Source organism: Lepidochelys kempii, chromosome 5 (genome assembly GCF_965140265.1).
Source record: "Lepidochelys kempii isolate rLepKem1 chromosome 5, rLepKem1.hap2, whole genome shotgun sequence".
NCBI lineage: Eukaryota > Metazoa > Chordata > Testudines > Cheloniidae > Lepidochelys > Lepidochelys kempii.
Genome location: NC_133260.1, coordinates 92,836,427 through 92,859,738, shown reverse-complemented (window position 1 = coordinate 92,859,738; position 23,312 = coordinate 92,836,427). Strand labels below are relative to the sequence as shown.

General features: G+C 43.9%; 1 protein-coding gene and 1 long non-coding RNA gene across 3 annotated transcripts in view; one reads left to right on the top strand and one right to left on the bottom strand.

Annotated features, from left to right (window-relative positions):
• The window catches only part of LOC140911634 (uncharacterized), a 117,890-nt gene extending 105,823 nt beyond the window's left edge, over window positions 1-12,067 (bottom strand). For both annotated transcript variants that reach the window (XM_073345074.1, XM_073345075.1), the window contains exons 1-2: window positions 11,676-12,067; window positions 116-2,486 (exon numbers count right to left, since the gene is read on the bottom strand). In XM_073345074.1, the coding sequence (XP_073201175.1) occupies window positions 116-2,486 (2,371 nt within the window). In that variant the 5' untranslated portion in view covers window positions 11,676-12,067. The remainder of the gene's footprint in view (window positions 1-115; window positions 2,487-11,675) is intronic.
• Window positions 11,324-23,312, top strand: part of LOC140911637 (uncharacterized) — a 29,398-nt gene continuing 17,409 nt past the window's right edge. The window contains exons 1-2 of the long non-coding RNA XR_012159061.1: window positions 11,324-11,537; window positions 21,215-21,413. This is a non-coding gene — a long non-coding RNA (uncharacterized lncRNA). The remainder of the gene's footprint in view (window positions 11,538-21,214; window positions 21,414-23,312) is intronic.

Sequence of the window (23,312 nt, the reverse complement as noted above, 5' to 3'; positions counted from 1 at the left end):
ATATATTCAACAACAGAGGATTACCACATTTCTCCTTAAAGTAATAGTTAGAAATGGTTATATATTTTACATAATTAAAAATGAACAACTTAGCAAATGTGAAAAAATTCTTTACCTATTGAAACGTGGCTTTTTTTCTGCTCTGTTTTACTGTTCAACTCAAGATTATCCAAAAGTTTCATAAAAGTAGATTCTCCTTCAGATGTGTCCTGTTCTTCAAGATGGCTATTCTCTTGTTTTATGGCATCAGGATTTATATCACTAACAGAGCTTAGTTCAGTTGCTCCACAGTCACTGTGAGTTTCTTCAGTCTCCTCTTGCTCAATCACCATACCCTCAAGATGTTTGGCGATCTTTTCCTCTTTAGAGTATCCAAGGTATTCTTGGAAAGAATATGGCTGGTTTCTCTCTTTGGGATGAAGACATCTGGCCTTATTTAACTGATCCAAAACACTAATATCACAGTCTGAATATAACAGTGGCTTATCATCCCAGCATATCTTTTGGCAAACATCACTTCTTTCTCTGAGTTTGGGGAATTCCTCTGAGTTGCTTTCTGAAACATGTGAAGATTTAATGACTTGACTGAAAACATTCTTCTGCTTCTCAGTCGCATCTCCTAGGAATACTTTGGATTTATGTTCCATATTGTCTTTAGTAGACTGTGTTAATATACCTAATAAAACACAACCACATCCACTGCACCAAGTCATATCTGGATAACTGAGGCATGCACAGTCAGGGCAAACTTTAAAAGTGTGTTCCGGAGGGTTCACTAATGAATTCAGCAAAGGATTGCTACTTTGCATGGCTGGATCTTTCTTAGAGCATTTTAGCTCTATTTCTTTTTGAGCTCTCTTGTAGTTATTTCCTTTACCCATACTCTTGTCAAAACTTGTGCTACTGAAGATACTGTCTGTTTGCTTTTCTCCAATCCATTTTCTCACTTCAACAGCGTAATCTGAGTCTTCCATATCCTTGAATCTTGATTCATTTCTCTGATCTGTATCTCTCTTCAGAGGTGTAAAATCTACCACCAGATCTTCTAATTCATCATTTTCTACCTCAGATTCACCAGCGAAGGGGATACATCTGTTTTCAGCCTCTCCCTTGATTCTACCTGCAATAACCTTGCCTTCACTGCAGCCATGAGCCTTTAAGGCCAAATTGAAATCTTTGTGTTTATAATTTTCTTTGTTCTCTAATATGTGCTTTTCTCCCACAGACCGTTTTCCATTTTTGTACGTCTTCTTCATGGAGGCAATACTACCTCCCAACACACCAGAACTCAAATATTTTATATTTTTTTCTTTAAATGAAAATATGCTGTGTGAAGATTTTTTGTGCTCCTTAATCTCAGCACCAGACCTATTTGATCTTTTTGTCTTCACAATTCTGTCTGTGAATTCCTCATCTGAACTATCAACTAGGGGAGCCCAAAAATAAGTACTAGGATCCTCACATGGAACCTCTGCCATTTTACTTGAATAATTGCCAGTTTTACACACAACTTGAGGTTCTGGCTGGACACTATGTATCTCTGACCACATATCTTTTTCACCTATATTTTGAAAATTTGATTTTTCTTTGCTGTTCCAGGTTTCATCAGCAAGTGCAAGTTGGCTCAAAATACCCAGGGAGATCTCAGGGTCCCTTCTTTCTCTCTTGATCCTAATTATTGTCTTTCTCTTATTATTATTATTAGCCTGAATGTTATAAAAACATTTGATTTCAGGGGATAATGTTTTATCTCTTAAAGGGTCAAGAGAAATGCACCTTTCTGTATGCTCTGAGTTAACTTCAGAGACTGAAGAAAAGCTGGAACTCTTGCAAATATTAGCATGTGCATTGAGGTTAAAACCATCTGTTGATTGTGACAAAGAACGATATGAGCTTCTGGTTTCCCTACTTAGTGCTATTTCACTTTCATTGTCTTGAGACAAAGTAAGTCCTTGAGATAACTGTGAATATTTCGGCATATGAGCTGCTTGCTGAGATTTACTAAGGAACAATTGTGCCCAACTCATAACATGCTGGAGTTTTTGTGTCTCGGGAACAGTCAGATCCTCAAGTAGTCTATGATCTAATTCTGAAATACAGGTCTGGCTCATACACTTGCTATGCGTTTCTGGATTTCTGATAATTGTTTCTTGTTCTTTTCCTTGATGGTTTACTCCAGATGATCTCTGAATTAAAAGTTTTCTTCTATTTGTTGCATCATTAGGTTGCTGAGAGCCACTTAATGTGGAAGTCTGATTTTCTTCTTCTTTTGTGCTCACTGCAGAATGTAAAACTGCTCCTCTGGAAGCTGATGAACTTAGTTTATTATCTGTACCACAAGAGCAAATCTTTGTCCTTCCCCTCCTTCCATAGTAAGCTAAACGCTTGGCCCGTAAGAGCTTGAGGTCGCGGGTGCGAGGTGTATCTGTTTCATTCATGATTTCAGCATGGAGCTGTTCAGCTGCTTTTTCGGATAAATGCTCCATCTGCAAAAAAATATATGTACACAAAAATGACATTTTTCAGCAAGGGTAGAACTACAAATATAACTCTTACAGATAAACTGAGGCATTCCATGAACATATTCAATGCAGCATTACAGAACTGAAGCAACTAATTATAGGCAAAAAGGTAAAAAAAATGCATATTAGTTTAGATTAAGTAATTAAAACAAGATGCAATTTTACTTTTCCATTCTGAGGCTAAAAACTTGATCCTGCATCGAATGACGTCAATGGAAAAATTCCCATTAATTTACATGGGTCCAGAATCAGCTGTAGGAGCACTAGCTCCAGCTATGGGACCACTAGCTCCAGCTCAGCGAAGTACTTAGGCATGTCTAACTTTAAACATGTGAGTAGATCCATTAACTTCAATAGAATGGCTCATGAGTTTAAAAATTAGGCACAACCTTAAGTATCTTGCTGAATCAGGGCCTCAGTTCAGACTTTTTAAAGCTGCATGAGCTTATTGGCTTTAAGGCCAAACAGCTGCTTTAAGCACACAATTATCTTCTAAAGCAACAACATCAAAATACTCATCACATTACAAAGCTTCTTGCTAGAGTTTAGGGCAGGGGTGGCCAACCTGTGGCTCTGGAGCCACATGAGGCTCTTCAGAAACTAAAATGCAGCTCCTTGCATAGGACCAACTCTGGGGCTGGAGCTACAGGCACCAACTTTCCAATGTGCCAGGGGGTGGTCACTGCTCAACCCTTAGCTCTGCCACAAGCCCTGGCCCCACTCCACTCCTTCCCGCCCCCTCCCCTGAGCCTATCGTGCCCTCGCTCCTCCTTCCCCTCCCCCTCAAACCTCCTGTATGCCACGAAACTGCTGAATGGGAGGTGCGGGGAGGGAGGAGGAGGCACTGATTGGCGGGGCTGCCAGTGGGTGGGAGGTGCTGGGAGCAGAGTGGAGGAGCTGATGGTGGGGGCTGCTGACGTATTACTGTGGCTCTTTGGCAATGTACATTGGTAAATTCTGGCTCCTTCTCAGGCTCAGGTTGGCCATCCCTGGTTTAGGGGAAGGAATATGTGACAATAAATGGTACATAAGAATGGCCATACTGGGTCAGACCAATGGTCCATCTAGCCCAGCATCCTGTCTTCCACAAGTGGGCAATGCCAGGTGCCCTAGAGGGAATGAACAGAACAGGAAATCATCAAGTGATCCATCCCATCACCCATTCCCAGCTTCTGGCAAACAGAAGCTAGGGACACTTCAAAGCATGGTTTCGCATCCCTAACCATCGTGGCTAGTAGCTACTGATGGATCTATCCTCCATGAACTTGTCTAGGTCTTTTTTGAACCCAGTTATATCTTGGCCTTCACCACATCCTCTGACAGAGTTCCACTGATTGACTGTGCATTGTGTGAAATACTTGGTTTTGTTTGTTTTAAACCTGCTGCCTATTAATTTCATTTGGTGACCCCTATTTCTTGTGTTATGAGAAAGAGTAAATAACACGTCCTTATTTATTTTCTCCACACCAGCCATGATTTTACAGGCCTCAATCATATCCCCCTTTAGTCATCTCTTTTCCAAGCTGAAAAGTCCCAGTCTTATTAACCTCTCCTCATATGGAAGCTGTTCTATACCCCTAATCATTTTTGTTGCCCTTTTCTGAACCTTTTCCAATTCTAATATAGCTTTTTTCAGGTGAGGCAACCAGATCTGCACGCAGTATTCAAGATGTGGGTGTACCATGGATTTATATAGAGGCAATATGATATTTTCTGTCTTATTATTTATCCCTTTCCTCATGATGCCCAACATTCTGCTCGCTTTTTTGAAAGCCCCTACACATTGAGTGGATGATTTCAGAAAACCATCCAACAATGCCTCCAAGATCTCTTTCTTGAGAGGTAACAGCTAATTTAGACTCCATCATTTTGTATGTATAGTTGACATTATGTTTTCCAATGTGCATTACTTTGCATTTATCAACATTGAATTTCATCTGCCATTTTGTTGCCCAGTTACCCAGTTTTGTGACTTCCCTTTGTAACTCTTCACAGTCTGCTTTGCACTTAACTATCTTGAGTAATTTTGTATCACCTGCAAATTTTGCCACCTTTGTTTATCTCTTTTTCCAGATTATTTATGAATATGTTGAACAGCACTGGTTCCAGTACAGAGCCCTGGGGGACACCATTATTTACCCCCTACATTCTAAAAACTGACCATTTATACCTATCCTTTGTTTCCTATATTTTAATCAGCTACTGATCCATGGGAGGACCTTCCCTCCTATCCCAGGACAGCTTACTTTGTTTAAGAGCCTTTGTTGAGGGACCTTGTCAAAGGCTTTCTGAACATCTAAATACACTATATCCATTGGATCACCCTTGTCCACATGCTTCTTGGATACTTTGTCGGATACTTTGAGAATACTCAAAGTAGATTGGTGCGGTATGATTTCCCTTTACAAAAATCATTTTGACTCTTCCCCAACAAATCGTGTTCATCTATGTGTCTGATAATTCTTTTCTTTCCTATAATTTCAACCAATTTGCCTGGTACTGAAGTTAGGCTTACCGAACTGTAATTGCCAGGATCGCCTCTGGGGTCCTTTTTAAAAATTAGCGTCACATTAGCTATCCTCCAGTCACCTGGTACAGAAGCTGATTTCAATGATAGGTTACATATCACAATTACTAGTTCTGCAATTTCACATTTGAGGAACTTTTCGGTGAATACCATCTGGTCCTGGTGACTTATTGCTGTTAAATTTATCAGTTTGTTCCAAAACCTCCTCTTATGACACCTCAATCTGGGACAGTTCCTCAGATTTGTCATCTAAAGAGAACGGCTTTGGGATTGGAGAGGATAGGGAATCTCCCTCACGTCCTCAGCCATGGAGATTGATGCAAAAAATTCATTTAGTTTCTCTGCAATGGCCTTATCTTCCTTGAGTGCTCTTTTGCATCTCGTTGGGCCAGGGACCCTACTGGTTGTTTAGCAGGCTTCCTGCTTCCAATGTACTTACAATATATTGTATTTTGATACCAAAAGGAGTGTACAGGTTAAGGATGTAAATACTGTTTAGAAAGTTAACTGTTTAAACTAAATATTTGTAATTGTTTAAATGGGTAACTTTTAAGTGGCTGGGGCCCAACCCGCCGGGGTGGCTGGGTGGCAGCTTGGCCTGCTCCAGCTGCCCGGCACTGCTCCGGCCGGGCTCTGCAGCTGGGCCCACTCCATCCAGACAGTGCTGCTCCATCTGGGCACTGTGACTAGGCCTGCTCCGGCTGGCCGGCACTGCTGGGCCCACTCCAGCTGGCATGGGGCCGCAGAAGCCGGCTGGCTAGCCAGCCCAGGCGTTAACGGTTAAAGCAGTTAACCGGTAAGACATCTTTAGTACAGGTGTGATGAAATGGACAATCAGTCCACTTTAATTATACCTGTAATACACCTCAGTTTCATTTGAGATAACAGTAATTATACTCAAGAAGGAAAGAATCCAGATCCAGGTTTCTGCATTTGACAGATAAAAAAAATTGATCAAATTTCATACGAAATAACTGAAAGACAAACATGGATCCCACAATGTTATTTCTGTAGAGTCACTTTCTGGATGACACAAAACATAAACAGTAGCGAAGGTTTAACCAAGATCAAAACAAAACAAGCGATCCTTCTACTAGAGAGTGATCAGGTTGAGTGTGTTGTACCAATAAAATAAAAACCAGCAGGATCTTATTAAAGGGAAAAAGGCAAAATACCACATTTATTGTGAATACAGAAAGAATCATAGTAAGCAGTTAGTTATAGCTATAACATTCCATTCAATCTCATATTTATTCACACATTCATTCATACAAACACACACACACACATACACACCCACACACACAGGTTCTGCAAGGTTGTTATCATAGTTACCAGCCTTAGAGTTGCTCATGCCAAGCCACTGGCCAGGTGGCCTGGACATGAGGAGGGAGCAGGGCCTTGTCAGATGCTCATCTGATGCTCCTGGAAGTTGGTTTGCAGAATCAGACCCCAAAGTTCTCACTTTTTAGAGTCTATTTTTATAGGAATTTCTTCCTATGCCAGTCTATGGGAATTGCTTCATCATGCTGTTGCTGAATCAATCAGCAGATAGCACATTCCTGACGGCTCCAAGATGTTATCTTGTTCTTTGGTTCGCCCATTCTTGAGGCTGTTGGGTGGATTCCAGTCTGCCCTCCGGGTGGGGTCCTCTGGTTATTTCCACTTGACACCTTCTTCAGCCGATGGACACTGGATTCTTAGGCTGGCACCTCCCTGATCATTCAGTTATTATCCACACCAAGCATCCATCCACATACATCCTCTATCTCTATTTTAATCACAATGGTTAATACAACAAAAGGGTGGGGAGTCTCTGGGTGCTGTTTCTGTTGTTAGAGTATTGCTTTGAGTCTCTCTCTCTGTGAATTGCTTTGAGAACAGACTCTGTCTTAGAATGTACTAACACAATTAGCAGCTTGCAAGTTTCATACATAGAGGGAGAGAAACAGTACCAAAAACCAAGAGACCTCTTAATTAGTAATACCCTGGAATTTAAACTCTGGGGAATCAAACTCATTTGTGATTTTAATACAGAACTTCTTTAATATGATCCAACAAGTGTTACTGAAGCTATGTGGAGTCCCCAAGTACTGGGAGTGAAATCCTGGCACAACTCAAGTGAATAATAAAACTCCCATTGACTTTCATGGGGACAGTATTTCACCCAAAAGCAGTCAGTTGTTTTGTTTGTTCTTAAGGCCAGCTCTGGAAACTGCTCAAGAACTGCAAGAAATGCACACTATCTCAATCTATCAGAAGCATTATCTCAGGGCTCATAAGGGCTAGTGGGGCAGGACAGACTGGGGCAGGGGCTGAATGGGAGTGGAGGCACAGGGACACGGGTGGAGGGAGGTGCAGAGACCCATGGGGACAGGGGGAGGGGGGCAGAGCTACATAGGGACAGGGAGTGGCTGAATGAGGGCACAGAGACACATGGGGACGGGGTACAGGGCGACATAGGGACAGGGGATTGGCTGGTGAGGGCACAGAGACACATGGGGATGGGCAGATGTGCCTACCTGAATGGGAGAGGCTAGGGGTCACCCAGAGTCTGCATGGGGGAAGCTCCCTAATAATCCCTCCCTGCCCACCCCCCCCCAAAAACTGTTCCATATGTTACGGGTTCGGTCACAGACACACCCTTGACACTGTCACCTTACGTACTGGAATTACCTTTGAGCCCGTTTTCCCTGCCAGCTTGGGACTTCCAGAACCCTGCCTTGTTGAGCCAGGCATGCTAGCCTGCTGCAACACAGACCCAGGTCTGGTCCACACCCCCAAAGCTGCAGGCTTTAAGTGAAAACAGCTCAGCAGGTTACTTACCTCCAGCACCCAGACACCCAGCTCCCAATGGGATCCAAACCCCAAATAAATCCGTTTTACTCAGTATAAAGCTTGTACAGGATAAACTCATAAATTGTCTGCCCTCTATAACACTGATAAAGAGATATGCACAGCTGTTTGCTCCCCTATATATTAATCACTTACTCTGGGTTAATTAATAAACAAAAGTGATTTTATTAAGTATAAAAATAGAATTTAAGTGGTTTTAAGTAATAACAGACATAACAAAGTCAGTCACCAAGCAAAATGAAGCAAAAACACACAAGTCTAAGCCTAATACATTAAGAAACTGATTACAGGTAAAATCTCACCCTCAGAGATGTTCCAATAAGCTTCTTTCACAGACTAGACTCCTTCCTAGTCTGGGCCCAATCCTTTTCCTGGTACTGTCCTTGTTAGTTCCAGCAGACATCTTAGGTGGAAACTAGGAGTTTTCTCATGACTGGCAGCCTTAGGTGGTAACCCAGGGTGTTCTCATGACTGGCAGCCTCCTTTGTACTGTTTCACCCCCTTTTATAGCTTTGGCACAAGGCAGGAAACTTTTGTCTCTCTGGGTCCCCACCCCTCCTTCTAAATGTAAAAGTACCAGATTTAAGATGGATTCCAGTCTCAGGTGACATGTCACTGTAAGACCTCATTCTTCATTACCCATGGGCTGGCCCACACGTACACAGAAAGGCTTACGGATAAATAAACCCATTCACAACCAATTCAATGGAAGCCATCAAGATTCCAAGCCATTATTAATGGCCCACAGTTTGCATAATTACATTAGGACCTCAGAGTTATACTTCATATTTCTAGCTTGAGATACAAGCATGATACATACATACAAATAGGATGAACACACGCAGTAGATTATAAGCTTTGTAATGATACCTTACAAGAGACCTTTTGCATAAATCAGATTCCAGTTATATCATATTCACATTCATAAGCATATTTTCATAAAGCACATGGAATGCAATGTCATACCATACTTTTCCCACCCATACCCAACAGCCCTCCAAATTCACACCCAGGCTCCTTCCCAGCAATTTACTTCCCTCTCCCTCAACTCCTCCCTTACCTCTGACTCCCCCAAGCCTTTGCTCTGCTTCTGAGGGGTGCGGGAAACACGGTTCTGTATTGTAGTTTAAATGAATTATTACTCAGAGTTCTGTATTAATATGCCTAGTAAGGAAGCTAGTTGTCAAAAAACCTTTCCTGAATCTTTTTTGTTGTCTGTATTGTTACAGATATACTTGCTGACAGGTATTTTGAAATAAATGACCAAAAATAATTGAAACTGGTGTGATTATATTGTTATTTTGACAAATAAAATATGCAGAATTTTAAAATATTGTGTGCAGAATTTTTTGTTGCAGAATTTTTAATTTTTTAGCACAGAATTCCAACAGGAGTAATCATTGTTCCATAGCAAACTGGATGGCACCAGATTAAACCCTTGAGAAAACAATGTGTTATCATATGATTCTCTAAAACAAATTACAGTCTGCAATTGCCACCTAGAGGTATAAATAAATTATACTTGTGTTTTAATAGTACAGTGTGAGAGACAGAATATTAGTTTATTTCAGTGACAATGCTGCAAATACAAGCTATGTCAAGTGGGGCAATTCAGCAGGGAAATAACTTGGTAAACAACATGATGGGGAGGGGAGACTGAAAATTAGGAGGAGGCTGATGGATGGTAAGACTGGCAACAGAAGGAGGAGAGGAGAGAAAATGCAGAGAAAGGGTTTTTCTTGTTTCCCAGTAGAGACGGGTGATATTTGAATATGGTTAGGCAAAACTAAAAGAAATGTTCATTGGTAATTTACAACATGAGTAACAATCATATTGAATGTAACTTAATAAAGTAGGCAAAGCCTACCCTGATTTGTCCAGCCTGGCCTAGAGTTCCCATTCACAGATAGCCTATTTTACCCCCATTTTGTCTCACCCCACAAGAAAATTATACAATAACAGCCCTCCTTTGGTTCAACAATATGACAATTCTGGATGCAGAAGAAGGGTTAAACATCCAAGTTTTCAAGAGATTGAGTTTTCTTTTGTTGATTTTACCAACACTTATCTCTGATCTCTCCCCTGAGTTCTCTTCTATACAACTTTCTTTAATGTAGACCAGATTAATAATTAAAAATAATACTTTTCACTTCTACAGTACTTTCCCTTAAAGAACCTCAAAAGATTTTACAAACATTACTAGGTAAATATTATCCCAGTTGCCTCAGAGGAAGAAAAAGAAGAACAGGGTGATTGACTTGCCCAAAGGCGCACAGATAGGAATACAGCCCAGATCTTATCAACTTTTGCTAGAAAGCAACACAAATGAAGCAACATAAAACAAATAATATTTCTAAATGATTTCCAAATGATAAAAGGACAAATAATGTTTACTAGATACACAGAAGTCCATTTCAACTGAACACAATACTATCTAAAGTCAGAAGAGAATTCTTTAACACATTAGCTCTCCAACAACTTTTGGTACATCCCTATATACTCAATAACCTGGCCCTTCCAGTAATTAGTCTCTGGCCCTTAAACCAGGCTTCCTCAATCTTCATGTACGCAGGTGGGTCTCTACAGGAGTAGATCTCAAATACTGCTGCTTTAGTGCTCTCTTTAACATGAAGGTCAAACAAACGTCTCTGGCTCAGGTCAACCTCTCACTTAATTTTTAATAGTTTATCCTAACTCCAGCCCACTTTACCCTTTTTAGAAATCCGCTTTCCAAAAGAAATGACCCCAGGGAGCTACCATAGTAACTCAGATATCTTTAGGACTTTAGAGATAAGTTATATCACACCAACAAACAATGCTGTTTTTTCACTGGAGTAGTCAGAATGTCCTTTCCCCCCTGCACAGAACTGGCACTGCAATGCTGCTGGCCCTCGCAAGGAGTCCAGCTCACAAACAAAAGACATTGTCAGGGAAGGGAGTAGGAGCTGGTGAGTTCCTGGCACCTCCTGAAGGAAGGAGGTGGCTTGAAGGAAACTCCATACAAGCCCGGGACCCAGCATCAGGTTGTTTCTCCCCCTTCATTCATGGGCTCTAAGTGGGGAAGTGAGCAGTTGTATGGGCAGCTGGACGCCTCCTTGAACGGGTGCATGGAGAGGTAGATGACTGAGTGAGCAGGCGGGTGGCTGAGTGGGAAAATGAGTGGCTGACCTAGTGGGTGGGTATGTGGATAGCTGTATGGATGAGTAGGCAGATAGATGGTTGGGCGGTCATATGGCTGGGTGAGTGAACGGCTAGAGGGGTGGTTGGAAGGCTCGGTGGCTAGCATCTGTATGGCTGGGAGGGTGGCTGAGTAACTGGAAGGCAGAACAGGTGGCTGTGTGGGTGCATGGTTGGATGGGTGGCTAGGCAATTGGAAGGCTGGGTGAGTGACTGCCTGACTATGCAGGTGATAGGAAGGCTGCACAGCTGCATGGTTGGGCACCTGGCTGGCTGGTTGGAAGGCTGGGTGATTGTACAGGTGCATGGCCAGGTGGCTACGTGCCTGGCTGCACAGTTGAACCTGCAGCAGTTGCATGGTGGGACAGGCGCATGGGCGATTGCGTGGGCAGTTGAATGGGCAGCTGTAGAGCTGGAGAAGTGGCTGGCTGCCTAGTTAAACGCGCAGGACTGGGGTGAGTGGGGGCAGTTCCATGACTGTTTGGCGGGAGGGGCGGCTGCCTGGCGGGAGGCTGGCGGGTGAAACGTTCAGCCCTGCGCCGCGCCGCGCCCAGCCCAGCCCAGCCCGGCCCGGCCCGGGACTCCCCACCCACCTTGCCTGCAGTGCCCACGGCGCCGACCGGCTGACTCCCCGGGGCTTCGGGTTCTGCCTGCGGCGCGGCCCCTGCGCCGGGGCGCACGGGGGTTATTTATGCCGGAGCCGGAGGGTCCGGTCGGGCTGGGCGAGTCACCCCTGCCCACAGCCCAGCAGAGCGCCGGACGAGAGCCCGGGAAGGGCCCCGGGAGTGGGTCTGGGGCCGAGGCGAGCCAGGCTGGGGCTGGCGGCTGCCCGGCGCGGCTCCAGGCACTTGCACCCCGCTGTCCCCGTGGAAACCGTCGCCAGGGCAGGGGGAGGAGCAAGCGGCCGCCCGCGCCCCGGAGCTGAGGCAGGGGCCGGTCCCCGCCCCGGCCTGCCCGGCTCCTCCCTCCCCCCCGCCTCGTAGCAATGTACAAGCTCCAAAGCCAGGGGCCGGCCTGTTCCCGGCCTTCCCGCCTCCGCTGGCCCCGAGCCCGCCAGGCCCCGGCCTGCGCAGCGCTGCCCCCTCCGCCTCCACTGCCATTCCCGCCCTGCGCCCCCGGCCGGGCGCCCCCGCGCGCACAGGCTCCGTCCTTGGCCCCCCCGGGCTCGGAGAGCAGCGGGCCGGGCCTGGCCACGGCTTCAGCCGCCGGGGGCCAGACGCGCGCCCCTCCTGCGCCCGGCCCGGGCTGACGCCAGCGCTTTGCTGGGCTTCGTGCTGCTGCCACCGTGGGGCAGAAGAGGACTATGGCATGAAGTTGACCAAACCCGGCCGCGTATCTTCCAGGTTGACCCCAAGGGGCCTTAGCGTACCGTTCAGATTTCGGGCTGTCCTACAAAAACCAACCACCGTGCTATTCCGTTAGGAGCTGAACATGAGAAGGCCCTGAGCTCCTTAGCCGGGGAAAATACAACACTGTCCCAAAGAACATACAAGCTGCATTGGCGTAGCTAGGTGGAGCGAACAGGGGGAGCGGCTAACCAAGAGCGACAGAGCCAATAGGATGCACTGAGAAGCCCGGCAGAGGGAATAGCCAACACAAACATCCTAGTTTTCTCCTTAGATGAAGGTGCAGATCGCAATTACCCCAGCCTGCTTCTGTGAGCAGGTAAAATACGAAGGGTTACTTTTAGGAGAATCCTGCACAGATAGTTCTTCTGCTCTCCTATCTGTTCACGAGAGTAAGGCAAGCATGTCTAGCGCCTGAAGTCCGATATGTTCACCAAGGAAGGGTTTGTCTATAGAGATTTCTAACAAGGACAAAAGATTTTGATGATTTTCACTCTCTCTCCAAACATTAAAACTGCAAGGCAGGGAAATAGTGAACACTACTACACACACCCAGCACAGAGGTGGTGTTGTGACACCAAACTACTTGAAGTTTTAATGTAATAATAGTGCCATTTAGCTTCTACTCTGATTCATGGTAATCACTATCACCACTTGTACTGGAGTGCAATGATAATATGCACCCTAATTATCAGGGGGATAAATGGTTTCTCATCTTACTTCAATGAGCCACAGGCCTCTGTAGGACACATTATATTATGCAGCCAATGGGAGCTGCGGGGGTGGTGGCCTGTGTGGAGGAAGCATGCGGAGCTGCCCAGCCATGCCTCTACCTAGCAGCTAAGCAAGGGGGATGTTGCTGTTTCCAGGGAGCCGCCCAGTTGAGCGCCACCCAGAGCCCACCTCACCCTGTCCTGTGCCCCTGCCCACACCCAAACTTTTCTGCTGAGGGTGTGGGGGCTAAAAGAATGGTGCCTCATGTGAAGATTTATGGGGGAGGGAAGAGAAGGCTGTCAACTTACCTGGAACCTTTTTATCCCCATTCTTTTCCCCCTTGATATCCTTTTCTTCAAGGGAAATTAACAGCTCACACACTGATTTCAATTTGATCAGACCAGACCTGTGGAAAAACTTAACACAGACAGCACACCCAATCACACAGATTTGGCATGTTGTGTCTGAAAAGCACCACAGCTATAGATGAGTTTTGTATCTGCTATTTTAGAGACCTGAGTTCTATTCTTAGCTCCATTAGAAATGACCATGTGCAATCTCTCAGCTCCTCCAGCAATGCAGGGAATGATACTTGCCTGTCTCCCAAGGTAGGAGGGTTGAAGTACACCGAATTAACAACACAAGTCAGTAGAAAAGCTAAAACTTGAAGATTATTTTCAGGTTCCCAATCGTGCACACCTTCCTCTAAGTCATACAATATTCTGCTGCTGATTGTGCTACTATGTCCCACCAAGTCTTTAGCTCTGTACCTACTGTGACGGGTTGGTTCACAGACCCCCCCCCCTTGGGACTGTCACCTGATGTGCTGAGGCTACCTCTGAGCCCTTTTTTGCCTCCAGAACCCTTTCTTGTTGAGCCAGATATGCTAATCTGCTGCAACATAGACCCAGGGTCTGACCCATGCCCCCAAAGCTGCAGACTTAACTGAAAATGGCTTAGGAAGCGCTCCTGTCTCTAGCACCCAGACACCCAGCTCCCAATGGGATCCAAACCCCAAATAAATTCATTTTACTCTGTATAAAGCTTATACAGGGTAAACTCATAAATTGTGCACCCTCTATAACACTGATAGAGAGATATGCCCACCTCTTTGCTCCCCCAGGTATTAATTACTTATCTGGGTTCAATAATAAACAAAAGTGATATTATTAAGTATAAAAAGTAGGATTTAAGTGGTTCCAAGTAATAACAGACAGAACAAAGTAAGTTACCAAGCAAAATAAAACACGCAAATCTAAGCCTAATATAGTAGGAAACTGAATACAGGTAAATCTCACCCTCTGAGATGTTCCAATAAGCTTCTTTCACAGACTAGACTCCTTCCTAGTCTGGGACCAATCCTTTTCAGACCAACATTGTGGCTTATGGCCTGGGTCCAGCAATCACTCACACGCCCATAGTTACGGTCCTTTGTCTCAGTTTCTTTCAGGCATCTCTTTGGGGTGGAGAGGCCACTTCTTGAGCCAGCTGAAGACAAAATGGAGAGGCTTCCAGGCCCTTTTATATTCTCTCTCTCTTGTGGGCGGAAACCCCTTTGTTCTTCTGTGCAAAGTCTCAGCAACAAGATGGAATTTGTAGCCTCCTGGGCAAGTCACATGTCCATGAATGATTCAGCTTTTTGCAGGCCGATGCCATTGTTTACATGTTAGTTTGAACATTCCCTGGAGAGCTCAGATGTAGATTGGCATCTCCCAAAGTCCATTGTCAGTTAAATATTTCTTGATTGGGTGCTTACAGAGAATGGTCCTTTCTCAAGAAGCTGGCCAAATGCTTCACTGAGGCTACTTAGAATCAAACACATTGAGATACAAGTACATAGCCCAGAGGTGGGCAAACTACAGCCTGCGGGCCACATCAGGCCTGTGGGACCCTCCTGCCCGGCCCCTGAGCTCTTGACCTGGAAGGCTAGCCCCCCTGCTGTTTCCCCCACCCCCCTGCAGCCTCAGCTCACTGTGCCGCTGGTGCAATGCTCTGGGCGGTGAGGCTGTGAGCTCCTGGGGCAGCGCAGCTGCAGAGCCCGGCCTGTCCTGGTGCTCTATGCTGTGTTGCGCGGTTGCCTGTCCTGGTGCAGCTGTCAGTGCTCCAGGCAGCGTGGTAAGGGGGCAGGGAGCAGGGGGGGTTGGATAGAGGGCAGGGGAGTTCGGGGTGGCGGTTAGGGGCTGGGGGGTGGATAGCGGTCGGGGTAGTCAGAGGGCGGGGAACAGGGGGGTTGAATGAGGGCAGGGGTCCCGGGTGGGCAGTCAGGAATGAGAGGAGGGGTTGGATGGGACAGCGGGGGGCAGTCAGGGGTGGGGGTTCCAGGGGCGGTCAGGGGACAGGGAGAAGAGGTGGTTGCATGGGGCAGGGGTCCTGGGGGGGAGGGGCAGTCAGGAAGGAGAGGGGTTGGATGGGGCAGTGGGGGGCAGTTAGGGGTGGGGGGTCTGTAGGTGGTCAGGGAGAAGGAGTGGTTGGATGGGGTAGGGGTCCTGGTGGGGGCTGTCAGGAATGAGAGGAGGGATTGGATGGGGCGGCGGGGCACAGTTAGGGGCAGAGAGTCCAGGGATGGTCAGGGGACAGAGAGCGGGGGCGGGGGTGGATGGGGCAGGGGTCCCGGGGGCCCATCAGGGAACAGGGGGTTTGGATGGGGCAGGAGTCCCGGGAAAGGGCCGGGGGGGGGGAGGGGCATGAGAAGCAGGGGGGTCGGATGGGGGCGGGGGCCATGCCACACCTGGCTGTTTGTGGAGGCACGGCCTCCCCTAACCGGCCCTCCATACAATTTTGGAAACCCAATACGGCCTTCAGGCCAAAAAGTTTGCCCGCCCCTGACATAGCCAATATTCATAACTTCAAATACAAAAATGATACACTCATACAGACCGCATAATCATAACCAGCAAATTACAACCTTTCTACAACCTTGACTTCCTTTGTACAAGATTTGGTGCACCTATAGGACCTTGGTTGCAACAACAATCTGTATGGTCACAGTTCATGTCAATAACTTCACACCTACCATGCAGGAAGCTCCTTGGAGCCTGAGGGCATGTTCCATGGAGATGGAATGTTTAAAGATTTTAGCAGCAAGCCTCTAACAAACTCCAGTGAATATGTAGAAATGGTGATTTTCAGTGTCCGATGACTTGGCCAAATCTGTGTAAATTATTCACAGGGGCAGCAGAAGACATCTCTCTTGCCCCAAGACTGTTCCCCTGCCAAATTTCCAAGTTCCTGTTCCAAAGTCTGAAGGTGCTAAAACACAGAAATAAAGGTTTTGGTTTAACATTGGGAAAACTACATTTCCCCCCAATCCCATTCTCAGAAACAACTGAACCATTTTTTATTTTTATTTTTTAAGTTTAGCAAAATCAGGCTGTGGCAGGGAAGCAGGATGGAAAATTTCAGCCCAAGTTGTTACAGTTTGGAATAATTATAAGCAACTAGGAACGGGCCTTAAAATGGAAAATATTATGTACTATAGATTTTGCTGTCATCTCAGTCCATAATTAATGTAGTATAGATTTAAGACCTACCTGGATTACAGAAATGGGACAGGACCCTTGAGTCTGTGTGCTTTTTGTGCTCAAACTCAGTTTAAGCAATTTAAAGCAACCTCAGGGCTATTCTAAATTGTGCCGTCTATCCACAGCCCCCAGGAGATGTTCTAACAGCTAAGAATGACCAATGTGTAGGAAAATCCCAGTCATACCTCCTTTTCATCAACCTTGTCCACTACCCAGAGGTGAAAGTGAGCCGGTCTGGTACACCATGCCAGACCGGACCAGCTTCCCCAGCAGTGATTTAAAGGCCCGGGGCTCCAGCCACTGTGGGGAGCCCTAGCCCTTTAAATCACTGCCAGAGCCCAGCTGCTAAAGCCCCGGAGCTCCGGCAGCCGGGCTTGGGAGGGGATTTAAAGGTCCTGGTGCACCGGGCACTGCGGGGAGCCCCGGGCCCTTTAAATCACTACCGGAGCCCTGCCACCGCTAACCCGAGCAGCCACAGGGCTCTGGCGGAGCCCCGGGGTAGCGATGGCAAGACTTGTGCAGTGATTTAAGGGCCCTGAGCTCCCAGCCACTTCTGCAGCTGTTAGCTCCAGGGTGATTTAAAGGCCCTGGGGCTCCCAGCCACAGCTGGAGCCCGGGGGCCTTTAAATCTTGATTTAAAGCCCCCACCTCTTCCGGTTGAGGCCACACCCCCACTCAAGACTCTGGCATACCAGTAAGTCCTTTAAGTTACTTTTACCCCCGCCACTACTCCAAGGGCGAGGAGGAGGCGGCGGAGGTGGCTCTACACTAGTTAGAATTTCCTAACATAGGGAGAATCATCTACTGGCTGGCTATGCCAGCTTGAAAACAGCTTTTCACCAGCAGAGGATCACAGTGTTGCCACATGGCAGGGAAGAATCTAAGTCATTGGCTTAGAGTAAAATAACATGACAGAGATCCTTCCATTCACAGATGTATTATTTAATTTCACAGTAAGAGACTGGGAGATGTGCTCCAACAGGAAAGATGAAATACAATCAATTAATAAAACCTTCAAAATATTAAAATTTGATTTATTTCTATACTTGTTTTTAGAACTGCCAAGCAGTTAAAATAGTGTTGCCAGCACCCAGTGCCCAGAGGCAAAACAACAGCAGGGGTTTGTTGCCCGATGTGCATTACTTATTAAACACAATGGGATGGAGAAGCATAAAAGTTCATTTGGAATTTTAAAGAAAGGTACAGGGAGAGAAATCTCAAATCCTGCACACCAGAGCAGGTTATTATATACACTTTTATATTTTTCAATGCTACTGCACTACATATTAGTTAATTAAAGCTTTGCACAAATACTTTGGTTTTTTTTATATGGGTTACAACAATGTTTATTTTTTGCAATTTTTAATAAACATTTTTAGCAACTTAAACAACTAGCACATTTTGTCTGGCTTTGTAGCAGTTTTTTTAATTATTTTTAACTTGGCATTAGCAAACTTTATATTATGAGGCATTATTTACAACTGCAACATTGTTTTAAGAGCAAAAGAGCTTACTTAAACCAGCCAGGCCTGAGTTTTATTAAGGGGGGTTGAAAAGAAGCTCTTAGGCCTACAGCAGGGAGACTTTTTTTTTTTTTTTTTTTTACTTTTATGGCCTTTTATTTTTTTGACTTAACTAGTGGCTATGCCCTGGGGTTTTTAACAATTTTTTTTTTTTTTGAGAATACTTATTTTTGTTGCTTGAGTTTTTTTATTTTTATTTGCTTACTAGCGGGCTATGCATAAAATTAAAATTTTTAAAGCTATGTAAAATAGGCATTTTTATATAGGACTACATATAATACTGTAAACATAGCATGATTAATGCAGGGAAAAAAACTTAAATAATAGGCTAAACAACCCACTTAGCCACAGGGAAAGGCCCCAACCAGAAAATAGAGAGCCTGGCCAATCCTCTCCAGTTTGTTGATGAATGCTTTTTGCCAGCTGCTGTAGGCTTCGTAAATTAGCTTTTTCGGATGGCCCTGCTAATAAACTGTGGAACATATCATTAGAAGATGAGATATATCTACCAGCTAAGCTTTGTGACTTGTGGGCAGAAATATACTCACCCTAAAAAGTGGCATTGTGTTGGGTCTGTAGCAGTAAAAGGCCGATGAACAAATATTATACAGGTGTAACAGGTTTCGAGGGGAACCCAGAAGAAAAGCAATTCTAAGCCCCTTCTCCCAAGAAACAACAGAAAAACCACCATCAGGAATTCTTACCATGGAGAAGACTCATAAGTATTATTGACTGCCCTCAGTTTATGGCTTGCTTGTTTACCTGGAGCCACAGAAGACAAAATCTAATTTGATTCCAGGGAATTTCAAAGAATTATGAGTAAACCTATACATTTCTGGTTCAACCATGTTCCCAAGTCTTTTGTTACTTTTGAGGAAGATTTTCAAAATGTCTTAATCCAAAAAAAAAAAAAAAAAAATCCAACCCTGGCAGATTTGAAATAACTTGGTCCTTGTTAAGGAGTAGACCAACCTCTGAAAGATTACTGTCAGGTGTCACTAGAGGGCAGTCTTTCACTGTTTGCTTGCTTTATGAACAAATTTTATGTGTAATTTCTTTCATAGCATTAGTGCAAGAGATGAGGACAAAGTTCTTCAGACTGACCAAGAGAAAAGGTCAGAGTTCAAATGGTAACTATTTAATAAAAAGTATTTACCATTTTGGCTTCTGCTTATATACCTGTTGAGCTAATTATTTTAGCTGCTAGAACTGTGACCCCAGTCCAAGTGAGAACTGGAAACTGTCCTTCAGTTCAAATTCTGAGTCAGATTCAGCTCTTCTTTCCTGACACACTTATTTATATACTGCCGTAACTCCTGCCTCCAAGTGTTTTTCCTCAAACTGTTAGGTTAGTTTCCTTGAGTAGGTTTTTCTTTTTTAGTTCAATTGAGTAATTCAATCTCAATTAATAATTACTTTTAGACATTTAGGGCAAAATTTGCTAGCAGGATACAAACAAGAAATTCACAGACATACTTTTTGAGTATGTGCTTTAGTTATTTGAATTAATATAACCCAGTGTGACAGAACAGAAATACAAACATAAGAAAAGGTCTTCTTACTTTACAATGAAAGCTGATGAAGAGGTGGATGCTTTCAATTATTTTCAACCATTTGTAATGGCTTCCCTGGCCTAGTCTAGACAGGAAAAATGCTGCCTTTCAAAATCAAGTTACTAAATGGGATATGAAAAACCATTTTGCATCTAATGTAGATACAGTTTAACTACCTTAAAATCATGTTAGTTGGTCCTGGTGTACTGTAGACTATCCCTTCAGATAGCTGGCCATGGTAATTTTATTTGGAATAAACTATTTTAATAAATTTTAAAATGAAATTAAGCAAAAATCACAAAATAGATAAATGGGACAGTCCTCAGAGCCTCAGTCATTATTCTTGGCTGGTTGTTAGATCTCCCACCTCACCCCACTTCACATCCTTATTCACCCATACCACATTCCCAAATTGTTTGACTTGGTAGTAGTCAAGTGGATGTAGATAAGGGCAGTCCCCCTCAGCTTGACTGCTGTGGACAGCTCTGATGTCTTTCTGCCAAACTCATTTAGATAATTGCATAGTTTTACAACAGGCTACATAAAAAACACTAGCAAAGTCAGTACAAACTAAAATTGCATTTAATGACTTGTTTATACTGCTATATATACACACTATACTCTGAAATTTAAGTACAATATTTATATTCCAATTTTATAATTATATGGTAAAAAGGAGAAAGTAAGCCATTTTTCAGTAATAGTGTGCTCTGATACTTTTGTATTCTTATGTCTGATTTTGAAAGCAGGTAGTTTAAGTGAGGTGAAACTTGGGGGCATGCAAGACAAATCAGAGTCCTGAAAGGGATACAGTAGTCTGGAAAGGTTGAGAGCTACTGCACTAGGCTAGCTCTGATCCATTGTCAGCATTCCACTAGTTTGGCTTCAACTCATCACAGCTGGCTCCAAACAGATGCTGGAGTTAAAGACTCTGGATTGGAACCTCTCCCCAGAACAAAGTGAGACCTCAGAGTTCTCACTCTTACTTTATCTTTCCACATACACGCATTCACACAAAATAAGTTTAACACAGTTCCTACCAGACAACAAAGAAATACAAAATCAAACAACCGGATGCACCATAAAAAAATAAATAAAAAAGCACCACTTTAGCAGATGTAAATTATACCCTGCATCAGTAGGAACCCCCCTCAATTTTACCATTTTACCTCTCAGATGAGCCAAAGAGCTGAATATACAAATTCACCTGGCAGCTGCTCGGAACACACCCAGAATTTTCCCTTTTCATTTTGTGGGAGCCAAAAAAGCCATGCACTCCCAGCCTGGCTTCCATTTGTAATGTGATTTATTTCTGTGAAAGGTGCTATGTAAATGCTGAGTAATTATTATTAAATTTCAAATTTGTAAACTTTTTATACCCTTTTTTTAATCTCATTAGCCATGATTAGCTCTCATGTTTTGAGAACTGTCTTTTGAAGTTTCTTATGATTGATTTTGTTGATCATTCTACTCAGATGGTGAGGCCAGAGGGGGTCTGATGACTCTGCAATGACACATTTCTATGCAGAGCAACATAACCACCAAAAATTCAGCCGCGTAAAGTAATCCAGTCATTATTGAGAAGCAGGAAAGAAGCCAAATCAGCGGACACAAATCTTTGAAGCAGATGTTCCTAGTCTTTCTGCCAACCCTGGTGGGTGCTGGATGGGCAAGGTAAGTTAAATCTTCTCAATTATCTAGCCATATGTACAAACTTCAAAAATGAGCCTATTATTATCTATAAAATCATGTTTGCTATAATTGGGCATTTTTAGGGTGTTCATAGGAATGGTGAGTATAAATGTAAGTAGATTTATAGAAAACAACATTTTATATCCTACCAATGACACACAGGAAATGATTGAACATGTTTTACTAACCTGGGTGACTTACTGGTTCAGTCACAGTAGTTCAGAGAAAAGGGTTTAGAGGAACAGTTAATTTTAATGCAAGCAGTATGCTTTCAAAATTGGCTGTTTCAATGTAAGGGCTGCTTTTCAGAATGTGACCAAAGAGGTAAAAAAGATATTTCACTGTGTATGAATTATCAAGCATTTAACCTGCCTCTGCCAGGGAGCTGCAATAATGCAGCTGAACAAAACTATGTATCCATGGCTCTTTAAAAGGACCATTTCAAAAGATGAAGATAATTATGAGCTCATAATTATGATGATTGGGAATTGTTTAAGAACACTTTATTAGATAACAAAAAAAGGCATAATTTGACAGTCATGAAAGAAAGTGACCACCATTAAAAACCATCCTGGTGAAGAGGGGAAAAGAAACCAGCACCAAAAATAATTATAAACTTTTATTATAGACAGAGCTGTTAGTGTCACCTATAGTTAAGGTTTCCATCATAAGACACTGTTTTCAGTTACTTAGAATTTTGTCTCTCTTTAGCAGTTTGGGCTGGAATTTTCTATCCTGGGTGACTGTCTCAGGCTGTATTTTTTGGGAAGTTTAAGATAAAATGGTTCTGCCATTTCTGAAAAAGGGATTTGGGAAAATTATGTGTTTAAAAAATTCTTAAAATTGTTTAACTGAAAGCTGTAGCACACCTTTGCTTTGGAGCAATGAATTGAAATTTGCCAGAGGGATCAGTCTGGTGTCAGGCATGTGCCTTTTGCTGTCACTGTGAAAATTCACTCACATTTGACCAAGTTATGAGCCATGAAAAATCAAATTGCACATGCTCAGTTAAGATTTGTGGGTGGCTAAGTTCTCCAAAGCGTTCATCTGCACTAAGAATGCTCCAATCTATGAAGCTCCTATGTGCCAACTAGACTAAGTTTTTGTCCTCCGCACAGTCATTGAATCTTCTCCATCCCAAGACTACAGGTGCTGAGCAGCATTTACCGTTATTGCTGTTCCAGATTGCTATGGGCCTGGGCACCAGAACTGAGAGCAGAAAGACTGTCTCCTATGCTCTCAATGTACCCCTCTGCTGGCACTGAGACAGCCTGGAGGAGGAATCCTCATGACTTGAATGCAGAGAGGGTGAGGAACTGGGGCAGGAGGAAGAGATTGCAGGGGGAAGAGGACAGCAGAGAGTGAGGGGTATAGGATTAGAGGGGTTTGAAAGCCACTAGGAAAATGTGTCTCTCATTCTTTTCTGATGTTTTGGTCCACATAGAGGATAACAACCTACTACTGCTACCAATGACTGCATTACTTCAAGTGGCAGAGGTCAGTGCTACTTTAGTGCTTAGGAGCCCTAGCCCTAATCTCCCCACCCCCAGCCCCGCACTAGGCACTGTACAAACACAGAACATATTCACTGTTTCATCAACAAGTTATTGGACTCAAAATTCATTTATATAGTAGAGAATAATAATTTTTTCCACTGTAGAAATGTCTAGTGAAACTATATGGCCTGTGTTATGCAGGAAATCAGATAAGATTATCATAATGGCCTTAAAATCTATGAATTTCCAATAGGTCACTGAATAACTTACTAGCCAGCAAAAAAAACGAGGAGTCTTTGTGGCACCTTAGAGACTAACAAATTTATTTGGGCATAAGCTTTCGTGGGCAAGACCCCACTTCATCAGATGTATGAAGTAAACGATA